Source organism: Ranitomeya variabilis, chromosome 2, assembly GCF_051348905.1.
Source record: "Ranitomeya variabilis isolate aRanVar5 chromosome 2, aRanVar5.hap1, whole genome shotgun sequence".
In the NCBI taxonomy this organism is placed as follows: Eukaryota; Metazoa; Chordata; class Amphibia; order Anura; family Dendrobatidae; genus Ranitomeya; species Ranitomeya variabilis.
The window spans coordinates 161444568-161466285 of record NC_135233.1 but is presented as its reverse complement, the minus strand read 5'-3'; the positions used below and the strand labels follow the sequence as shown (position 1 = coordinate 161466285).

At 42.2% G+C, this 21718-nt stretch overlaps 1 protein-coding gene across 3 annotated transcripts in view; it reads right to left on the bottom strand.

Moving 5' to 3' along the window:
• The window catches only part of RGS17 (regulator of G protein signaling 17), a 205223-nt gene that overhangs the window by 60887 nt on the left and 122618 nt on the right, over positions 1-21718 (bottom strand). The window contains exons 2-3 of one of the 3 annotated variants that reach the window (XM_077283117.1): positions 21160-21297; positions 4766-4843 (exon numbers count right to left, since the gene is read on the bottom strand). In XM_077283117.1, the coding sequence (XP_077139232.1) occupies positions 4766-4843; positions 21160-21278 (197 nt within the window). In that variant the 5' untranslated portion in view covers positions 21279-21297. Of the gene's footprint in view, positions 1-4765; positions 4885-21159; positions 21298-21718 lie in introns of those variants that run through there. The other 2 variants (XM_077283116.1, XM_077283118.1) reach the window with 2 other exon arrangements.

The window sequence follows — 21718 nt, the reverse complement described above, 5'->3', positions numbered from 1 at the left end:
CAGCAGCGAGCAGACTGTCTCCCTGGCAAAGCGCAGATAACCGGTAGCCGGTACACCAAGGTTGTAAAAGACTCTAGGACTTACATCAGAACCCGGCAGGACAGCTGAACTGCAAGTTACCTGTCCGCCACACACAGCTGAAGACACAGTAACACATAGAGCCCGGGGCGTGATAGAGTCCCTGTAAAAAGACTTGAGTTACCTGTCATACAGGTATTGTCCTATCCTATATGGGGGACAGAGAGAAGAACTGTGAGGACCTTATCTGAAGCCATAGGCAGTAAGGGACTATGACACCACGGAGCTAGAGGAAGGCTTTTAACTCCACCTGGTAAAGGGGACTCTGGATTTGCTTCCGAGCAGGCCGGACCCTGCCTGCCCTGTGATCTGTTACCCTGGACTGTGGCTGCCTGAAGTCTTCAGTAAACCAGGTAAAGAGACTGCAAACCTGTGTCCTCATTCTTTACTGCGCCATTCACCATCTTCCATCTACACACCGGGAGCCCTGGAGATACACTTCACCTGTGGGAAGTTATACCATCTAGCTGCCATAACATCACCCCAGAGGACCCCTTAAAGCAGCGTCAGTCCCCACTGACCGAATACCACAGGTGGCGTCACTAACATAAACTTTATTCAATTTCCCCTTTTACATGGGCGACCAGGGCCACGGACCGGGTCGCCACCGTGACATCCCCCTGTGAACACCGGACCCGGTACCGGGTACCCCACGGCCCTGGCGGGCAACCCACTTCCATTTAAGGATTATGGAGGCCACTGTGCTCTTAGGAACCTTGAGTACTGTAGAAATTCTTTTGTAACCTTGGCCAGATGTATGCCTTGCCACAATTCTGTCTCTAAGCTCCTTGGCCAGTTCCTTTGACCTCATGATTCTCATTTGGTCTGACATGCACTGTGAGCTGTGAGGTCTTATATAGACAGGTGTGTGCCTTTCCAAATCAAGTCCTATCAGTTTAATTAAACACAGCTGGACTCCAATGAAGGAGTAGAACCATCTCAAGTAGGGTCACAAGGAAATGGGGTTGACCAGTGTTCCCGTGCTGCTACTACAATGGGTACATGTTAATTTGACATTATTGTGATATTGCATTCATGTATCTTGCATCAGTGCCCCCTCCAGCGGTTCTTTTTGACCGCTGTCATTGTCTGCAGAGGGTGCATTGTGCAAACACATGCAGGTTATACCTTATTAGCAACTTACCACCACCGAACTGCTCTCTGCTGCTTCTAGGGGGGATTGCAACACTCTGAGTCCCATAGTGGATTAATGATAAAGCAGTCAGCGACTGTTTGTGTGGCTTGTTTACCCTTGTCCTTTTACATTTGGGTCTGCACTGGTCTCTATCACGTCTGGGAGATGGTCATTTTTTCTCCTCATCATTCAACATCTACCATGTAATTACTCCTAACAGGTTCTCATCTGATATGTGTCTTGTTTATATTATAATAAAGTTGTACATTTTAGTAGTGGACTGTCTCTCCTCCTTTTTTCTCATATCTATTTTAAGTCTATACTACACCTAAAATTCATGGGGATATTTAGCACACTGTTGCTTTACGTTTAAAATGCAATATTGGAGATTTTTTGCATTAAATATGAGTGTCTGATCAAAGGTCTGAATACTTATGACCATGTGATATTTCAGTTTTTCTTTTTTAGTAAATTTGCAAAAATTTCTACATTTTTGTTTTTTTTCAGTCGAGATGGGGTGTAGAGAGTACATTAATGAGAAAAAAATGAACTGCGTTGATTTTACCAAATGGCTGCAATGAAACAAAGAGTGAAAAATGTAAAGGGGTCTGAATACTTTCAGTACCCACTGTACATGATCTTATAGTCATTAGCAACAGTGCCTGCTGCTTAGGCCTACCAGATCTTTCAGAATATATCAGGAACTTGCATAAATAGATCACCTTTGGCTTGAGGATTGCTATGGGAATACAGCAGTACAATAATGGGGCACTTCCACCTCAGATAACTATGGCACATTCCTTAAACCCCTCCTGAATCATAGGTTGCTTGTTGCATCAAGTTGGAGAAAGAATTTTCGGTTTTGCGTTTTGCTTTCCTTCTTCCCAGAGCCATACCTTTTTTATTTTTCCATCAATATGGCCATGTGAGGGCTTATTTTTTGCGGGACGAGTTGTACTTTTGAATGACATCATTGGTTTTACCATGTCTTGTACTAGGAAACAGGAAAAAAATTCTAAGTGCGGTGAAATTGCAAAAAAAGTGCAATCCCACACTTGTTTTTTGTTTGGCTTTTTTGCTAGGTTCACTAAATGCTAAAACTGACCTGCAATTATGATTCTTCAGGTCGTTTTGAGTTCATAGACACCAAACATGTCCAGGTTCTGTTTTATCTAAGTGGTGAAAAAAAATTCCAAAGTTACCGCAGCTTCTCCAATTTTCGTGATCTGGGGTTGGGTAAGGGCTTATTTTTTGCGTGCCGAGCTGACGTTTTTAATTGTACCAGGTTGGTGCAGATATGTTCTTTTGATCGCCCATTATCGCATTTTAAAGAAAAATGTAATTCTGGCGTTATGACTTTTTTTTTATAGCTACGCCATTTAGAGATCGGGTTAATCCTTTTTTTTATTGATAAATTGGGCGATTCTGAACGCAGCAATACCAAATATGTGTAGGTTTTATTTTTTTGTTTTACTTTGAATGGGGCTAAAGGGGTTAATTTAAACTTTTTTTTTTTTTTCATATTTTTTAAAACAATTTTTTTTATTTTGGCATGCTTCAATAGCCTCCATGGGAGGCTAGAAGCTGCCACAACTCGATCGGCTCTGCTACATAGAGGCGATGCTCAGATCGCTCCTATGTAGTAGAATTACTGCATTGCTATGAGCGCCGACCACAGGGTCGCGCTCATAGCAATCCGGCATCAACAACCAACAACAAGCATCAGCATGTCTGCATGAGACCTCTGGTTGCTATGCCGACGCACCGATGACCCCCGATCATGTGATGGGGTCACCGTAAAGTGCATTTCCGGCCGGATGGCCAGAAGCGCTTGTTAAGTCACCACACCTATTGCGGACAAATGTCAGCTGTTCAAAGCAGCTGACATGTCTCGGCTTTGATGCGGATTCCACTGCGGTTTTACAACTGCGGTTTTCTATAGGAGCAGCTGTAAAACCGCTGCGGAATCCGCAGAAAGTGACATTCTGCGGAATGTAAACCGCTGCGTTTCTGTGCGTTTTTTTCCGCAGCATGAGCACAGCGTTTTTTGTTTCCTATAGGTTTACATTGTACTGTAAACTCATGGGAAACTGCTGCGGGAAACACTGCGGATCTGCAGCGTTTTCCGCATCGTGTGCACATACCCTAACGTGTTCAATTCTCCTGAAACACAACCACATGGGAATGGATATGCATACACAGGTTCTATTGAAATTAATGGGCTGTCTTATTTAATGCATGAATGTTGCAGATTTACCAGAGTGACAAGCATTTCTTGTGGAAACTTTCCAGTCTGCCTTACACTTGAGGTCTTGAGAGCCATTGCTCTGTTATTTTTTATGAAAATGTACAAATAAATTGAAAACCATATGTCAATAGAGTGTGCCTTTAAACTTTCTAAGTCTAAGTTCACCAAAACTGCTGAACTTATCAGGCCAGTCATATCTGAAAACGGTGGCTATAACTGGCTCCATGCACGGTTCTCCGGAGATATCTGGAGATGGACTTGAAACCTTGGGATTGTTGATATTGTTCAACAACTTTGGTTCTCAAGTCCTCAGACAGTCCTCTTCTCCTCTTTCTGTTCGCCATGCTTAGTGTGGCACACACAGACAGACAACGCAAATATTGAGTCAAATTCTCCCCTTTTTATTTGGCTTCAGGTATGATTTTCATATTGCCCACACCTGTTACTTGCCATAGGTGAGTTTGAATGAGCATCACATGAGTGAAACAAAGTTGTTTACATACAATTTTTTGAAAGGTGCCAAAAAATTTTTGTCAGGAACATTTTGGGGGTTGCGTGACATTATGTCCAATTTGCCTTTTCTCTCTCTGGTTTTTGTGTTGTTCCAACACACACAAAGGAAATACATATGTGTATAACAAAACGTGTAATTGCAATCATTTTCTAGGAGAAATACTACATTTCCTGGAACAATTTCAAGGGTGCCAACACTTTCGGTCATGAGTTATGACTGTATATTGGTCCACTACAAACCTTGTATTATTGGTCAATACTGCAGTATTTTTCAAGAACTATATGCCCTACTGTATTTTTCAACGAGTGTCAACCTTTGTTGTCAGCATGGTCCATGTGGCAGCCACAGGCAACATGCAATATTTAGAGAAATTCTTTAGAATTCCTGTCCCTGTGGGCAATGCATGAACTATATAAGAGATGCAAGACTTTTCCTACAAAATTATTAGGCAAATAGCTTTACTATGACATAGCTATCACAATAAAAATATTAAATACAAAAAAAATCTGTTTCCAAGAAGTTACTATGCTTTTATTGGCTTGTCATTACAAATACAGGTCATATGAGTTAGGAAGAATTTTGTCACTAGACTCCTGTGACCAAAAGCATGTGATGGGTTCAGCAAAGAACATTGCTGAATGCTCGAGCTGAGAACAGATTTTAAAGTCTTTCATCTTTCATGCCTAGAGGTTATACTAAAAAAAGAACAAGTACAGGAAAATTCCCCATAAGACTTGATTTATTAGAATTGTTGATACACTGTCGAATTAGCATTGAAATGTAAACTCACCATTCTTCTACAGCTTGTATATTCTCCATCTTTGTCGTGTGGGGCGTTCTTCCTGAATTTTCACCTCTATCTTCATTCCTAACAGTGAGGCTGCAATGTAGTACAACACTTTATTTTGTCTAGAGAAAGTTAAGCAATTTAAATAAAATCATTAAATGTACATCTATCAATAGGTGCCCAAAGGATATTATTTGAAGTATTATTTAAACAAATTAAAATTAAGTTACAGAGATTCCATAATTTTGTACACTGATTTCTGCTTTCTTTTAGAATCAGCCCTGTCACAAACGTAATAGGAACTTACAGCTCTATGGCGCCCCCTTACCATGCTGGCCAATAACATGTATTGACAGAGGATAAGAAAATGAGTGCAGCTGCTCTAATTTATGTAGAATATTACGCCACGTGATGTGACGGGATGTATATATCACCGGTTCCTGGTAGGAACATATGAATATATATATATACAGTATATATATATATATATATATATATATATATATATATATATACCTCAATCCAGTCACCATCAAGTCCCCAACACTACATAAATACAAAAACTATACTGCCATCACGACCTCTTATAGGGGACACCCGTTTGGTAGCGTGAATTTACGCGGAGTACGTGTCGGATCACTCATAGAACAAGAAGAACGAAGCTAGCAAATTTATAATTTTACTCTGGAAGAATTGGCAGTGTTTACAAAAGATACAAACAATATTACAAAAAGAGACAAAATACAAATATGTATAAACAGATGTGAAACAAAACGGGATAAAATACGAAACGTACTAAATATCAGTCACAGGTATGATGTGTCGATAAATGGGAGGAGAGATCCCAAAGAAATGATCCAGTACAACGGTATGGTGTTCAGCTATCTCTCCTGGCTCTGAATGAATGCCAAAGATGGAGGTTCCTGTTTTATGCTTCGGCCATAAAACTAAGAACTCCCACTTTGCTGACCTCACATAAGGACTGTTTTCTGGGAGGTGCACACATCTTTGAAAGTTATCGATAACTCCTTTTCTTCATATCTTTGGCCTGAAAGCTCACAGGCCAAAGGTATTGGGATTAATTTTTCGCTTGCAATTTTACTGTTTTTTAGAGTCCACACACGGTATGTTTGTGATTTGCTTGAGGGCAGAAATTCATTTCCAGGTTTCTGATAGCCCTAAATACCGCAAAACACTGCCATGCGTAACCCCAAGTGCCCAGATCCTGGAAATCTAATTTTCATGTTTTCGGGACTAATGTGTATTATTGAATTTGACTTTGACTGCTTTGCTTAGAAGAGAAAGAGTTTTTTGGAGGGAAAATGCATTCAGATCTGCTAGTTCTAGCAGGCAATAAAACTCGTATTCCAGCTGACCATTTGCTTGAAGGGAGGGGGGATGGAAATTCACAGAGAGAGGGGCTGTGTGTAGGATTTGGTCCTACAGAAACCAATGGTGGTAGGGGTAGTAGGTCAGCTCTGGTTGTGTCCCCCAGAAGAATGGAACATATTTCATATTTTCCTGACAAGCAACACTATTTATCCTGCATTACCTTGAAGGGACTGGCCTGTAATTTCACATAAAGCCAAAGGACAAGAACGGTTTCATGTAACTTGTTCAAAAATTCGCCCATCACACTATAATTTTGCATAGTGAGGTCTCATATTGCAGAGGAACCTCTGAGGTTTCCCAGGTGTTATTATTATGGATGATTTCTCTTTCATAGCTTATTTGCAGTATGAACTATAGAAATACTATGAACAGATCCACAGAGCTACAAGAATCCCAAAAAGTAGCCTCCTGAACTACAAACTAAGATGGAATTACGACATAGCACCTTGTGTGGTCACATACAATCCCCACATGAGTATCCTAAAGGTACCGTCACACATTGAAATTTCCATCACTGCGACGGCACGATTCGTGACGTCGCGGCGTCGTATAATCATCGCTCCAGCGTCGTAGACTGCGGTCACACGTTGCAATCACGGCGCTGGAGCGATGCCGAAGTCCCCGGGTAACCAGGGTAAACATCGGGTAACTAAGCGCAGGGCCGCGCTTAGTAACCCGATGTTTACCCTGGTTACCAGCGTAAACGTAAAAAAACAAACAGTACATACTCACCCGTCGGTGTCCTTCAGGTCCCTTGCCGTCTGCTTCCTGCTCTGAGTGCAGCCGTACAGTGAGAGCAGAGCGCAGCACCGCTGTGATCTGCTCTCACTTTCCGGCCGGCACTCAGAGCAGGAAGCAGACGGCAAGGGACCTGAAGGACACCGACGGGTGAGTATGTACGGTTTGTTTTTTTACGTTTACGCTTGTAACCAGGGTAAACATCGGGTTACTAAGCGCGGCCCTGCGCTTAGTTACCCGATGTTTACCCTGGTTACAAGCGAACACATCGCTGGATCGCTGTCACACACAACGATCCAGCGATGTCAGCGGGTGATCAAGCGACGAAAGAAAGTTCCAAACGATCTGCTACGACGTACGATTCTCAGCAGGGTGTCTGATCGCAGTAGCGTGTCAGACACAGCGATATCGTAACGATATCGCTAGAACGTCACGAATCGTAACGTCGTAGCGATGGAAATTTCAATGTGTGACGGTACCCTAAGGAAAATTGGTGCTGATCTTCAACAAATATTCCACAAAGACAACAGACTGAAAGAAAGAGATCTATCCCAGATCTACCACTTCTCTGCTACAAACAGTCCCCTAATCTCCTCATCAGAAGTGTCCTCTTATCACCATCAGAGATGGGCACATTTTACAATAAAACACAATCCGCATATTCAACACAAATCAGAGCTATAAGATCATGATTTCTTCTCATGTACATCATGTACTGTGGTGTACATGCATGATAGAATATACAAGGTGCCCTGGATGAACCTATATGGGGGAAACTAAACAAAAACTACAAGCAAAGATGAATCTACATAGACACACTCTAAGGAATGAGTTGGACACGCCTGTGGGAAACCATATTTCTGGACCTTAACATAGTATTACAGATTTAAAAGTCTTAAAATCTAGGAATTCAAGCTGATAGGGATGTTGATGTTTATACGACTTTGAGAAAAAGCAGGGCTGATGTTAGTGGCAGGCAGACCAGGCAGCTGCCTAGGGCCCCCGCTCCCCCAGCCAGTGGCGTGCCGCTAATAGCACATCATACAGCCGCTATGGGGTCCGTGGGTCAGGGGGGCCCGCCTGCCGCCAGCGCTGACTCAACCGCCATAGACGCTGGTACAGTTCAAAGCAATGATGGAGGAGAGAGCTTCAGATGACGCTCCCTCTCCCATCATTCCCCTCTGCCTCTGCGGGTGTGTGATGACGTCACCTCATTGTGCACCTGCTGTGTGCCAGGCCCGGGCAGTGCATCATCTGAGACCACCAGAGCCGAGCGTCGAGCAGCACGGGGCGTGAGGATTGTTTTTTTTAAATATATCAGTGAGTACTGGACTGTGGGGTCATTCTCTGGGTGGGGGGGAGCTGTGTTATATTCTATGGGGGGCTACATTATATTCTATGGGGAGGTGGGCTGTATTATATTCTATGAGGGGGTTACATGATAGTCTATGGGGAGGTGGGCTGTATTATATTCTATGGGGGGTTACATTATATTCTATGGGGAGGTGGTCTGTATTATATTCTATGGGTGTTACATTATATTCTATGGGGAGGTGGGCTGTATTATATTCTATGGTGGTTACATTATATTCTATGGGGAGGTGGGCTGTATTAATTTTATTCTATGGGGGGGTTACATTATATTCTATGGGGAGGGGGCCTGTATTATATTCTATGGGGGTTAAATTATATTCTATGTGGAGGTGGGCTGTATTATATTCTATGGGGGTTAAATTATATTCTATGGGGAGGTGGGCTGTATTATATTCTTTGGGGGTTACATAATATTATATGGGGAGGTGGGCTGTATTATATTCTATGGGGGTTACATTATATTCTATGGGGAGATGGGCTGTATTATATTCTATAGTGGGCTACATTACAGTCTATGGGGAGGTGGGCTGTATTATATTCTATGGGGGTTACATTATATTCTATGGGGAGGTGGGCTGTATTAATTATATTCTATGGAGGGTTACATTATATTCTATGGGGAGGGGGCCTGTATTATATTCTATGGGGGGTTAAATTATATTCTATGGGGAAGTGGGCTGTATTATATTCTATGGGGGGTTAAATTATATTCTATGGGGAGGTGGGCTGTATTATATTCTATGGGGGGTTACATAATATTCTGTGGGGAGGTGGGCTGTATTATATTCTATGGGGGTTACATTATATTCTATGGGGAGATGGGCTGCATTATATTCTATAGGGGGCTACATTACATTCTGTGGGGAGGTGGGCTGTATTATATTCTATGGGGGTTACATTATATTCTATGGGGAAGAGGGCTATATTATATTCTATGGGGGATTGCATTATATTCTATGGGGAGGTGGGCTGTATTATATTCTATGGGGGTTACATTACATTCTATGGGGAGGTGGGCTGTATTATATTCTATGGGATGCTACATTATATTCTATGGGGAGGTGTGCTGTATTATATTCTGTGGGGGGCTGTATTATATTCTATGAGGGAGGATTGCATCATACTCTTAGATGGGGCTACATTATATTTTTTGGTGAGGTGGGCTGTATTATATTCTATGGGGGCTACATTATGTTCTATGGGGAGATGGGTTGCATTATATTCTATGGGGTCTACATTATATTCTATGGGGAGGTGGGCTGTATTAATTTTATTCCAAGGGGGTGGTTACATTATATTCTATGGGGAGGGGGCCTGTATTATATTCTATGGGGGTTAAATTATATTCTATGTGGAGGTGGGCTGTATTATATTCTATGGGGGTTAAATTATATTCTATGGGGAGGTGGGCTGTATTATATTCTTTGGGGGTTACATAATATTATATGGGGAGGTGGGCTGTATTACATTCTATGGGGGTTACATTATATTCTATGGGGAGATGGGCTGTATTATATTCTATAGTGGGCTACATTACAGTCTATGGGGAGGTGGGCTGTATTATATGCTATGGGGGTTACATTATATTCTATGGGGAGGTGGGCTGTATTAATTATATTCTATGGAGGGTTACATTATATTCTATGGGGAGGGGGCCTGTATTATATTCTATGGGGGGTTAAATTATATTCTATGGGGAAGTGGGCTGTATTATATTCTATGGGGGGTTAAATTATATTCTATGGGGAGGTGGGCTGTATTATATTCTATGGGGGGTTACATAATATTCTGTGGGGAGGTGGGCTGTATTATATTCTATGGGGGTTACATTATATTCTATGGGGAGATGGGCTGCATTATATTCTATAGGGGGCTACATTGCATTCTGTGGGGAGGTGGGCTGTATTATATTCTATGGGGGAGGATTGCATCATACTCTTAGATGGGGCTACATTATATTCTTTGGTGAGGTGGGCTGTATTATATTCTATGGGGGCTACATTATGTTCTATGGGGAGATGGGTTGCATTATATTCTATGGTGGTTACATTATATTCTATGGGGAGGTGGGCTGTATTAATTTTATTCTATGGGGGGTTACATTATATTCTATGGGGAGGGGGCCTGTATTATATTCTATGGGGGTTAAATTATATTCTATGTGGAGGTGGGCTGTATTATATTCTATGGGGGTTAAATTATATTCTATGGGGAGGTGGGCTGTATTATATTCTTTGGGGGTTACATAATATTATATGGGGAGGTGGGCTGTATTATATTCTATGGGGGTTACATTATATTCTATGGGGAGATGGGCTGTATTATATTCTATAGTGGGCTACATTACAGTCTATGGGGAGGTGGGCTGTATTATATTCTATGGGGGTTACATTATATTCTATGGGGAGGTGGGCTGTATTAATTATATTCTATGGAGGGTTACATTATATTCTATGGGGAGGGGGCCTGTATTATATTCTATGGGGGGTTAAATTATATTCTATGGGGAAGTGGGCTGTATTATATTCTATGGGGGGTTAAATTATATTCTATGGGGAGGTGGGCTGTATTATATTCTATGGGGGGTTACATAATATTCTGTGGGGAGGTGGGCTGTATTATATTCTATGGGGGTTACATTATATTCTATGGGGAGATGGGCTGCATTATATTCTATAGGGGGCTACATTACATTCTGTGGGGACGTGGGCTGTATTATATTCTATGGGGGTTACATTATATTCTATGGGGAAGAGGGCTTTATTATATTCTATGGGGGATTGCATTATATTCTATGGGGAGGTGGGCTGTATTATATTCTATGGGGGTTACATTACATTCTATGGGGAGGTGGGCTGTATTATATTCTATGGGATGCTACATTATATTCTATGGGGAGGTGTGCTGTATTATATTCTATGGGGGGCTGTATTATATTCTATGAGGGAGGATTGCATCATACTCTTAGATGGGGCTACATTATATTCTTTGGTGAGGTGGGCTGTATTATATTCTATGGGGGCTACATTATGTTCTATGGGGAGATGGGTTGCATTATATTCTATGGGGTCTACATTATATTCTATGGGGAGGTGGGCTGTATTATATTCTATCGGGGGCTACATTATATTCTATGGGGGCTGTATTATAATTATTATATTCTATGAGGGGTGATTGCATCATACTCTATGAGGGGGGCTACATTATACTAGTAGTAAACTAGTAGTGTGTGTGGCCTCCACGTGCATCTATGACCTCCCAACAACGCCTGAGCATGCTCCTGATGAGGCAGCGGATGGTCTCCTGAGGGATCTCCTCCCAGACCTGGACTAAAGCATCCGCCAACTCCTGGACAGTCTGTGGTGCAACATGACGTTGGTAGATGGTGTGAGACATGATGTCCCAGATGTGTTTAATTGGATTCAGGACTGGGGAACGGGCGGGCCAGTCCATAGCTTCAATGCCTTCATCTTTCAGGAATTGCTGACACACTCCAGCCACATGAGGTCTGGCATTGTCCTGCATTAGGAGGAACCCATGGCCAACCGCACCAGCATATGGCCTCACAAGGGGTCTGAGGATCTCATCTCGGTACCTAATGGCAGTCAGGCTACCTCTGGACAGCACATGGAGGGCTGTGTGGCCTTCCAAAGAAACGCCACCCCACACCATTACTGACTCACTGCCAAACTGTTCATGCTGAAGGATGTTGCAGGCAGCAGATCGCTCTCCACGGCATCTCCAGACTCTGTCACGTCTGTCAGATGTGCTCAGTGTGAACCTGCTATCATCTGTGAAGAGCACAGGGCGGCAGTGGCGAATTTGCCAATCCTGGTGTTCTGTGGCAAATGCCAAGCGTCCTGCACTGTGTTAGGCTGTGAGCACAACCCCCATCTGTGGTCGTCGGGCACTCATACCATCCTCATGGTGTCTGTTTCTAACCACTTGTGCAGACACATGCACATTTGTGGCCTGATGGAGGTCATTTTCCAGAGCTCTGGCAGTGCTCCTCCTGTTCCTTCTTGCACAAAGGCTGAGGTAGCGGTCCTGCTGCTGGGTTGTTGCCCTCCTACGGCCCCCTCCACATCTCCTGGTGTACTAGCCTGTCTCCTGGTAGCACCTCCAGCCTCTGGCCACTACGCTGACAGACACAGCAAATCTTCTTGCCACAGCTCACATTGATCTGCCATCCTGGATGAGCTGCACTACCTGAGCCACTTGTGTGGGTTGTAGAGTCCGTCTCATGCTACCACGAGTGTGAAAGCAGAAACATCTTTCAAAAGTGACCAAAACATCAGCCAGAAAGCATTGGTACTGAGATATGGTCTGTGTTCCCCCCCTGCAGAACCACTCCTTTATTGAGTGTGTCTTGATAATTGCCAATAATTTACATCTGTTGTCTATTCCATTTGCACATCAGCATGTGAAATTGATTGTCAAACAGTGTTGCTTCCTAAGTGGACAGTTTGATTTCACAGATGTTTTATTTACTTGGAGTTATATTCTGTTGTTTAAGTTTTCCCTTTATTTTTTGAGCAGTGTATATGAGGAGGACTACATTGTATTCTATGGAGGGGCTACATTATACTATATAAGGGGGCTGCATTATATTCTATGCAGGGGCTGCATTATATTCTGTGGGGGCTACCATATATTCTATAGAGGGGCTGCATTATACTATGAGGGGGGCTGCATTATATTCTATGGGGGGTTACATTATATTGTATGGCGGGGCTGCATTATACTATGAGGGGGCTACATTACTCTGTATCGAGGACTATGGGGAATACATTATACTATATGAAGAACTATGGGGTGCATTATACTGTGGGAAATGAATTGTACTATATGGGTGACTATGACAGTGCATTATACTATGTGGAGCACTATGAGGAGTGTATTATACTATATGGAGGACTGAGCAGTGTATTTTAGTATATGGAGGACTATGAGGAGTGTATTATACTATATGTAGGACTATGGGAAGTGTATAATACTATATGGAGGACTGAGGAGTTTATTTTAATATATAGAGGACTATAGGGAGCGTATTGTTCTATATGGAGGACTACAGGGAGTGTATTAGACTATATGGAGGACTATGGGGAGTGCATTATACTATATGGAGAACTATGGGGCACATTATATTATATGGAGGACTATGGGGTGTGCATTTTACAATATGGAGGACTGTGGTGCACATTATAATATATGGAGGACTATGGGGTATATTATATTGAACAAGCAAAATGCTGCATATTCATCTAGTGATTGGATTGTATATGCTGGAATAGAAATCATTGTTCTCAGCAGCACATCCCCGGTATAAACTGTAGATGTGCTGCTGATAACATGATACTGTATGGGGACAGATTTATCTACAGTGTGTCTGTAAAGTCATGGTGCACTTTTGACCAGTCACAGGATCCATTTATATTTTATATTTTGGCACCCTTTCTCTGGCCCAATCATATCAGACCTGTTCATGAGGAGAGATAACAAGAACCAATCAAACAACACAAACTCATTAACCCCTTCACGATATGCGCCGTACTAGTACTGCGCATGCCGTGTCTCCCCCTTTGATGTGGGCTCCGGCGCTGAGCCCACATCAAAGTCGCGACATGTCAGCTGTTTTGTACAGCTGACATGTGCGCGCAATAGCGGCGGGTGAAATCGCTATTCACCCGCCACTATTAACCTGTTAAATGCCGCTGTCAAACGCAGACAGCGGCATTTAACTACCGCATCCGGCCGGGCGGCCGGAAATGACGTCATCGCCGACCCCCGTCACATGATCGGGGGTCGGCGATGCATCAGGATGGTAACCATAGAGGTCCTTGAGACCTCTATGGTTACTGATGCCGGCCTGCTGTGAGCGCCCCCCTGTGGTCGGCGCTCACAGCACACCTGCATTTCAGCTACATAACAGCGATCTGATGATCGCTGTTATGTAGCAGAGCCGATCGGGCTGTGCCTGCTTCTAGCCTCCCATGGAGGCTATTGAAGCATGGCAAAAGTGAAAAAAAAAAGTTTTTAAAAATGTGAAAAAAATATTAAAAATATAAAAGTTTAAATCACCCCCCTTTCGCCCCATCCTAAATAAAACAATAAAAAAAAAAATCAAACCTACACATATTTGGTATCGCCGCGTTCAGAATCGCCCGATCTATCAATTAAAAAAAAGCATTAACCTGATCGCTAAACAGCGTAGCGAGAAAAAAATCAGAAACGCCAGAATTACGTTTTTTTGGTCGCCGCGACATTGCGTTAAAATGCAATAACGGGCGATCAAAAGAACGTATCTGCGCCAAAATGGTATAACTAAAAACGCCAGCTTGGCACGCAAAAAATAAGCCCTCACCCGACCCCAGATCACGAAAATTGGAGACGCTACGAGTATCGGAAAATGGCACTTTTTTTTTTTTTTTTTGGAAAGTTTGGAATTTTTTTTCACCACTTGGATAAAAAAATAACCTAGTCATGTTAGGTGTCTATGAACTCGTAATGACCTAGAGAATCATAATGGCAGGATAGTTTTAGCATTTAGTGAACCTAGCAAAAAAGCCAGACAAAAAACAAGTGTGGGATTGCACTTTTTTTGCAATTTCACCGCACTTGGAATTTTTTTCCCATTTTCTAGTACACGACATGGTAAAACCAATGATGTTGTTCAAAAGTACAACTCGTCCCGCAAAAAATAAGCCCTCACATGGCCATATTGACGGAAAAATAAAAAAGTTATGGCTCTGGGAAGGAGGGGAGTGAAAAACGAAAACGCAAAAACGAAAAAGGGCCGCGACTTGAAGGGGTTAAAGCTGTCGCTGAGCCCCCAGACAGAGTGATTTATTTCAAGTGTATATTTCTGTTAACGTTGATGACTATGGCTTACAGACAATGAAAACCAAAAGTCAGTATATTAATATACTTTACAACACCAGTTTGAAAAATGATTTTAAAATTTGAAATACTTGTTCAGGGCTACTTTTGCATCAATTACTGTATCAATGTGACGTGGCATGGAGGCGATCAGCCTATGGCATTGCTGAGGTGTTGTGGAAGTCCAGGTTGCTTTGATAGCAGCCTTCGGCTTGTCTGCATTGTTGGGTCTGGTGTCTCTCATCTTCTTCTTGACAATACCCCATAGATTCTCATTGAGGTTATGGCCAGGCGAGTTTGCTGGCCAATCAAGCACAGTGATACTGTTATTTTTAAAACAGGTATTGGTACTTTTGGCAGTGTGGACACTGCCAGTGTGGACACATTTCCAAGGAGAAAAAGAACTGGACTGTTGCTTAGTGGTCCAAGTTGTTGTTTTCAGATGAAAGTAAATTTTGCATTTCATTTGGATATCAAGGTCCCAGAGTCTGGTGGAAGAGTGGAGAGGCACACAATCCACGCTGCTTGAGGTCTAGTGAGAAGTTTCCACAATCATTGATTGTTTAGGGAGCCATGTCATCTGCTGGTGTAGGTCCACTGTGTTTTATCAAAACCAAAGTCAGAACAGCCGTCCAGCAGGAATTTTTAGAGCACGTCATGCCTCCCTCTGCCGACAAGCTTTTTGGAGATGGAAATTTCATTCTCCAGCCGGACTTGGCACCTGTCCACACTGCCAAAAGCACCAATACCTGGTTTGAAAACAACAGTATCACTGTGCTTGATTGGCCAGCAAACTCGCCTGCCCTTAACCCCACAGAGAATCTATGGGGTATTATCAACAGGAAGATGAGAGACACCAGATCCAATAATGCAGATGAGCTGAAGGCTGCTATCAAAGCAACTTGGGCTTTCATAACACCTCAGCAGTGCCACAGGCTGATCGCCTCTATGCCAAGCCGCATTGATGCATTAATTGATGCAAAAGGAGCCCCAACCAAGTATTGAATGCACTTACTGAACATACATTTCAGTAGGCCAGCATCTCAGGTTTTAACCCCTTAAGGACCAAGCCACATTTAGGTTAATGACCAGGCCCTAATTTTGAAATCTGACCACTGTCACTTAATGTGGTTGAAACACTGGAATGCTTCAACAGATCCCACTAATTCTGAAATTATTTTTTTTGTGACATATTGTACTTTATGAAAGTGGTAACATTTATTCAAGATGACTTGAGTTTATATGTGAAAAAAATGTAAATTTGGCAAAAATTTAGAAAATTTCACACAATTTTCAAATTTTCATTTTTATGCCTCTAAATCAAAATGTTATGTCACACAAAATAGTTAATAAATAATACTTCCCACATGTCTATTTTACATCAGCACAATTTTTGAAACATCATTTTTTTGGGGGGTTAGGAAGTTATAAGGGTTAAAAGTTGACCAGCGATTTCTAATTTTTCCAACAAAATTTACAAAACCATTTTGTTTAGGGACCACCTCACATTTGAAGTGACTTTGAGGGGCTTATATGACAGAAAATGCCCAAAAGTGACAACAATCTAAAAACTGCACCCCTCAAGTTTTTTAAAACCACATTCAAGAAGTTTATTAACCCTTTAGGTGCTTCACAAGAACGGAAGCAATATGGAAGAAAAAAATAAACATTTTACTTTTTTCACAAAAATTTTACTTCGGACACAATTTTTTTATTTTCTCAAGGATATCAGGAGAAAATGAACCATAATGTTTGTTGTGCAATTTCTCCTGAGTACAGCGAAACCCCATGTGTGGACGAAGACCACTCTTTAGGCGCACGGGAGGGCTCAGAAGGGAAGGAACACCATTTGAGGTTTTGAACGTAAAATTGGCTGGAATTGAGAGAGGACGCCATGTCGTGTTTGGAGATCCTAACAGTGGAAACCCCCCCTCAAGTGACCCCATTGTGGAAACTAGACCCCTCAAGGTACTTATGTAGATGTTTGTTGAGCACCCTGAACCCCAAGTGCTTCACATAAGTTTTGTAAAGTAGAGTCGTGATAATTAAAAATCACATTTTTTCCACAAAAAATATATTTTAGCACCAATTTTTTTATTCTAACAAAGGTAGCAGGAGAAAATGGACCCCAAAACTTGTTGTGCAATTTCTCCTGAGTACGTCAATACCCCATGTGTGGACGAAGATCACTGTTTGGGTGCACGGCAGGGCTCGGAAAGCAAGGAGCACCTTTTCATGTTATGAATGCAACATTAGCTGCAATCGAGAGCGGACACGATGTCATGTTTGGAGAGTCCCTGATGTGCCTAAACAGTGGAGACCCCCACAAATGACCCCATTTTGGAAACTAGACCCCTCAAGGGAATTATCTAGATGTTTGGTGAGCACCATGAACTCCCAGGTGCTTCACATAAGTTTATAGCATAGAGCTGTGAAAATTTAAAATCTAATTTTTTCCACAAAAATCATTTTTTAGCACCAAATTTTTTATTTTCTCAAGGGTAACAGGAGAACATGGATCCCAAAATTTGTTGGGCAATTTCTCCTGAGTGTGCCAATCCCCCATGTGTGGGTGAAAACTACTTTTGAGGCACAGTGCAAAGCTCAAAATGGAAGGAGCGCCATATTATAGTGCAGATTTTACTATTATGGTTTGAGGGTGTCATGACCCACTGGGGGAGCCCCCGAGGTGCCAGAATAGCAGGATTCCTCATAAGTTACCCTATTTACAAACTACACCACTTGTTGAATTAATCTAGGGGTGCAGTGATCATTTTGACACCATCGTTGGGTCACATAATTGTATACCATTGGGCAGTGAAGAAAAAATAATTAAGTTTTTACCACCAAAATGTTGTTTCAGCCCCAGATTTTACATTTTCACACAATAAGTGGGTAAAAATGGCACAAAAATTTGTTCCACAATTTCTACTGAACGTGGCAATACCCCATATGTGGCTGTACAGTACTACTTAGCCAGGTGAAGAAGGGGGGTTTGATTTACTATTTATAGCGGGTTTTTTAGCGGATTTTTGTGATTGGCAGCTGTCACACACTAAAAGATGCTTTTTATTGCAAAAAATAGGTTTTGAATCTCTACATTTTGAGAGCTATAATTTTTCAATAATTTGGTCCACGGAGTCATGTGAGGTCTTGTTTTTTGTGGGATGAGTTGACATTTTTATTGGTACCATTTTCGAGTATGTGACATTTTTTGATCGCTTTTTATTCCAATTTTTGTGAAGAAGAATGACCAAAACCTAGCAATTTATGAATTTCTTTTTTTTTTTTTGGGGGGGGGGGGGGGGGGGCGTTTATACCGTTCCCCGTTTGGTAAAATGGATAAAGCAGTTTTATTCTTCGGGTCAGTACGATTACAGCGATACCTCATTTATATCATTTTTTAAAAATGTTTTAGCGCTTTTATACGATAAAAACTATTTTATAGAAAAAATAATTATTTTTGCATCGCTTTATTCTGAGGACTATAACTTTTTTATTTTTTCGCTGATGATGCTGTGTGGTGGGTCGTTTTTTGCGGGATAAGATGACGTTTTCAGCGGTACCATGGTTATTTATATCCGTATTTTTGATCGCGTGTAATTCCACTTTTTGTTCGGCGGTATGATAATAAAGTGTTGTTTTTTGCCTATTTTTTTTTACGGTGATCACTGAATGGGTTAACTAGTGGGACAGTTTTATAGGTCGGGTCGTTACGGATGCGGCGATACTAAATATGTGTACTTTTATTGTTTTTGGGGGGGTTTTTTAGATAAAGAAATGTATTTATGGGAACAATATTTTTTTTTCTTTATTTAGGAATTTTTTTTTTTTCACTTTATAACATTGCCCCAGGGGGGTCATCATGTTATAGGGTCAGATCACTGATCTGACACTTTACAGAGCACTGCAATCTGACAGGCACTGCAGGGACGCTTGCAAGCGCTTGCTCTGAGCAGGCGCTTGCAAGCCACCTCCCTGCAGGACCCGGAAGCAGCCCTGCGGCCATATTGGATCCGAGGCCTGCAGGGAGGAGAAAGTAGGAGACCCTCAGGAGCAACGCGATCACATCGCGTTGCTCCGAGGGTCTCATGGAAGCACGCAGGGAGCCCCCTATACCTATATATGCTTCCCTATACCGCCGGAATACTGCGATCATCTTTGATCGCAGTGTGCCAGGGGTTAATGTGCCAGGAGCGGTCCGTGACCGCTCCTGGCACATAGTGCCGGATGTCAGCTGCGATAGCCAGCTGACACCCGCCCGCGTCCCCCCCTTGAGTGAGGCCGATCGCATATGACGTACTATCCCATCACTGGGAATTAAGTCCCAGGTCAACTCGATAGTATGTCATATGCGATTAAGGGGTTAAATAAAAATGTAAAACTGTGTTTTGTTTTATTTCTAATAAAAGACTTTATTCTGGCTGTGTGTTTATTTACCAGATAACTATAGAATTAGTAATGGATAGGTGTCTTATAGACGCCTCTCCATTACTAAGCCATGGACTTGATGTCACCAGACAATACAAAGGTGACATCAACCCCACAGATATGAACTCCAATTGACACCGCCACAGGACAAGTGGCAAGAGACGGGCAAAGCGCCAGAATTGGCGCATCTAATAGATGTTCCTTTTCTGGGCGGCTGAGGGCTGCTATTTTTAGGCTGGGGGGGCAATATCAATGGCTCTTACCAGCCTGAGAATACCAGCCCCCAGCTGTCTGCTTTAACAAAGCTGGTTGCAAAAAATGGGGGGACCTCGCACCATTTTTAAAATTATTTATTTAAATAATTAAAATACGAAGTGGGGACCCTCTATTCTTGATAACTAGGCTTGCTAAAGCTGACAGCTAAGGGTTGCAGCCCGCAGTTTTGACTGGCTGGGTATCAAAATTACAGGTGGAACCCACGCCTTTTTTTTATTTATCCATTTAGAGTACAGGCAGCAGATGAATACGCCCATATGCTGCCTGATCTCGCTGATATCAGCTGAATACAACTCTCAGCATTGTCCCTTGCTGGCACTGATTGCAGCGCGATCAGGGGAGAATAATGGAAGCAGTCTTCAGTACCTGGCGCCGGGGAACAGGGCAAACAGTACCGCTGCTTCCCAGGCATCGGTAGGTGTATTACTGATGCGGCACAAGGTTGCTACAGGTATTACACACGGACACTGATGTCTCTGGTACTGTTTTTTCCGGTACTGGAAATATCAGGACGTGTGAAAGAGGCCTTACACTGTTAGGCAAGGATCCCACTAACAAATCACATCCGATGCGATGGACAGCTGCGGAGGAGAAGGAGAAATTAATTTCTCCATCTCCTCTGCTGCCGGCGTCGGCGGGAATTACAATGCACTCCGGTGATATCAGAGTGCAGTGCGATGTTTCATACGCACTCATAGTCTTAAATAGACCCAAAACGCAGCAAAAAACACAACACAAACTAAGCAAAACTTACTTTTTGAGGCAAGTTTCTTACTGCCTAAAGAGAAGGTTTTGCCTGAGGGAAAAAAACGCATCAAAAACGCAACGTGTGAATGCAGCCTATGTTTAGAGACCATACTAGCAGCTGTAGTTCTGTGTCCTATGTTTTTGGCTCTGCCTGCAGTAGGGCACAGCAAACTACGCAGACAGCAATATCTTTGTGCAGGTGCGAGATTTCGCCTGACTATGTGTATGACGCAGGAGGTATCATCCATGTCAATCAGAGCAGGAGGACAGCGATGCTAAGCTGAAAGGAGGGACAAAAACGCCTATCGGCCCAGAAGGATTTACATAAACCGTGGGAGAATTTCTAAAGTGTATTGGGATGATATACAGCGGGAGTTAGGGGGTTATTTAACTCTTTATGGAATGCAGCACAGGCGCTGATTAAGGTGCTAGTCTTAGTTTAGACATGAAAAAACTGGTGACATGTTCCCTTTAAAGGGGTTGCCCAATCATATGATATGGATGACCTAGATGTCCGTTCATTGTATTAGCTAAGGTGGCAAATATAATGCAAGACGTACCATGAGCAGCTGCAACAACAGCACCAGCAGAAGCAGCAAGTATTCGGCCTTTGGTTCCCTCCAGGAGCTTGTGGTACCGTCGAAGCTTCTTCATTTTGTGACTGCTGCCTCTTTCTCATTTCAGCTATTCCTCTGAGGCTGAAAAACAAAAGAAGATATAAGATAATAAACTGCAACATCTCAAGTGGTCCCCTGCTTGAATATAAATGCATTTTATTAAATGAGCACACGATATGCAATCAAGATAAGTATGTACAATACTGTGCAAACGTTTTAGGCAGGTGTGGAAAAATATGACATAGTAAGAATTCTTTCAAAAATAGAAATGTTAATAGTCTATTTTTAATAATTAAAAAATATAAAGTGAATTAAAAAAAAGGAAAAATATAGATCAAATCACTATTTGTAACCTTCAAAACAGCATCAATCCTTCTAGATACACTTGCACAAAGTCTTGATGGAACTTTCAAGAATACTTGTTCTTCTTTATGTAGAAAAGGATTTTGAGCCAATCAGACACCTCCCTTATGATTAAATAATGGATAAGTGTCTACCTGTA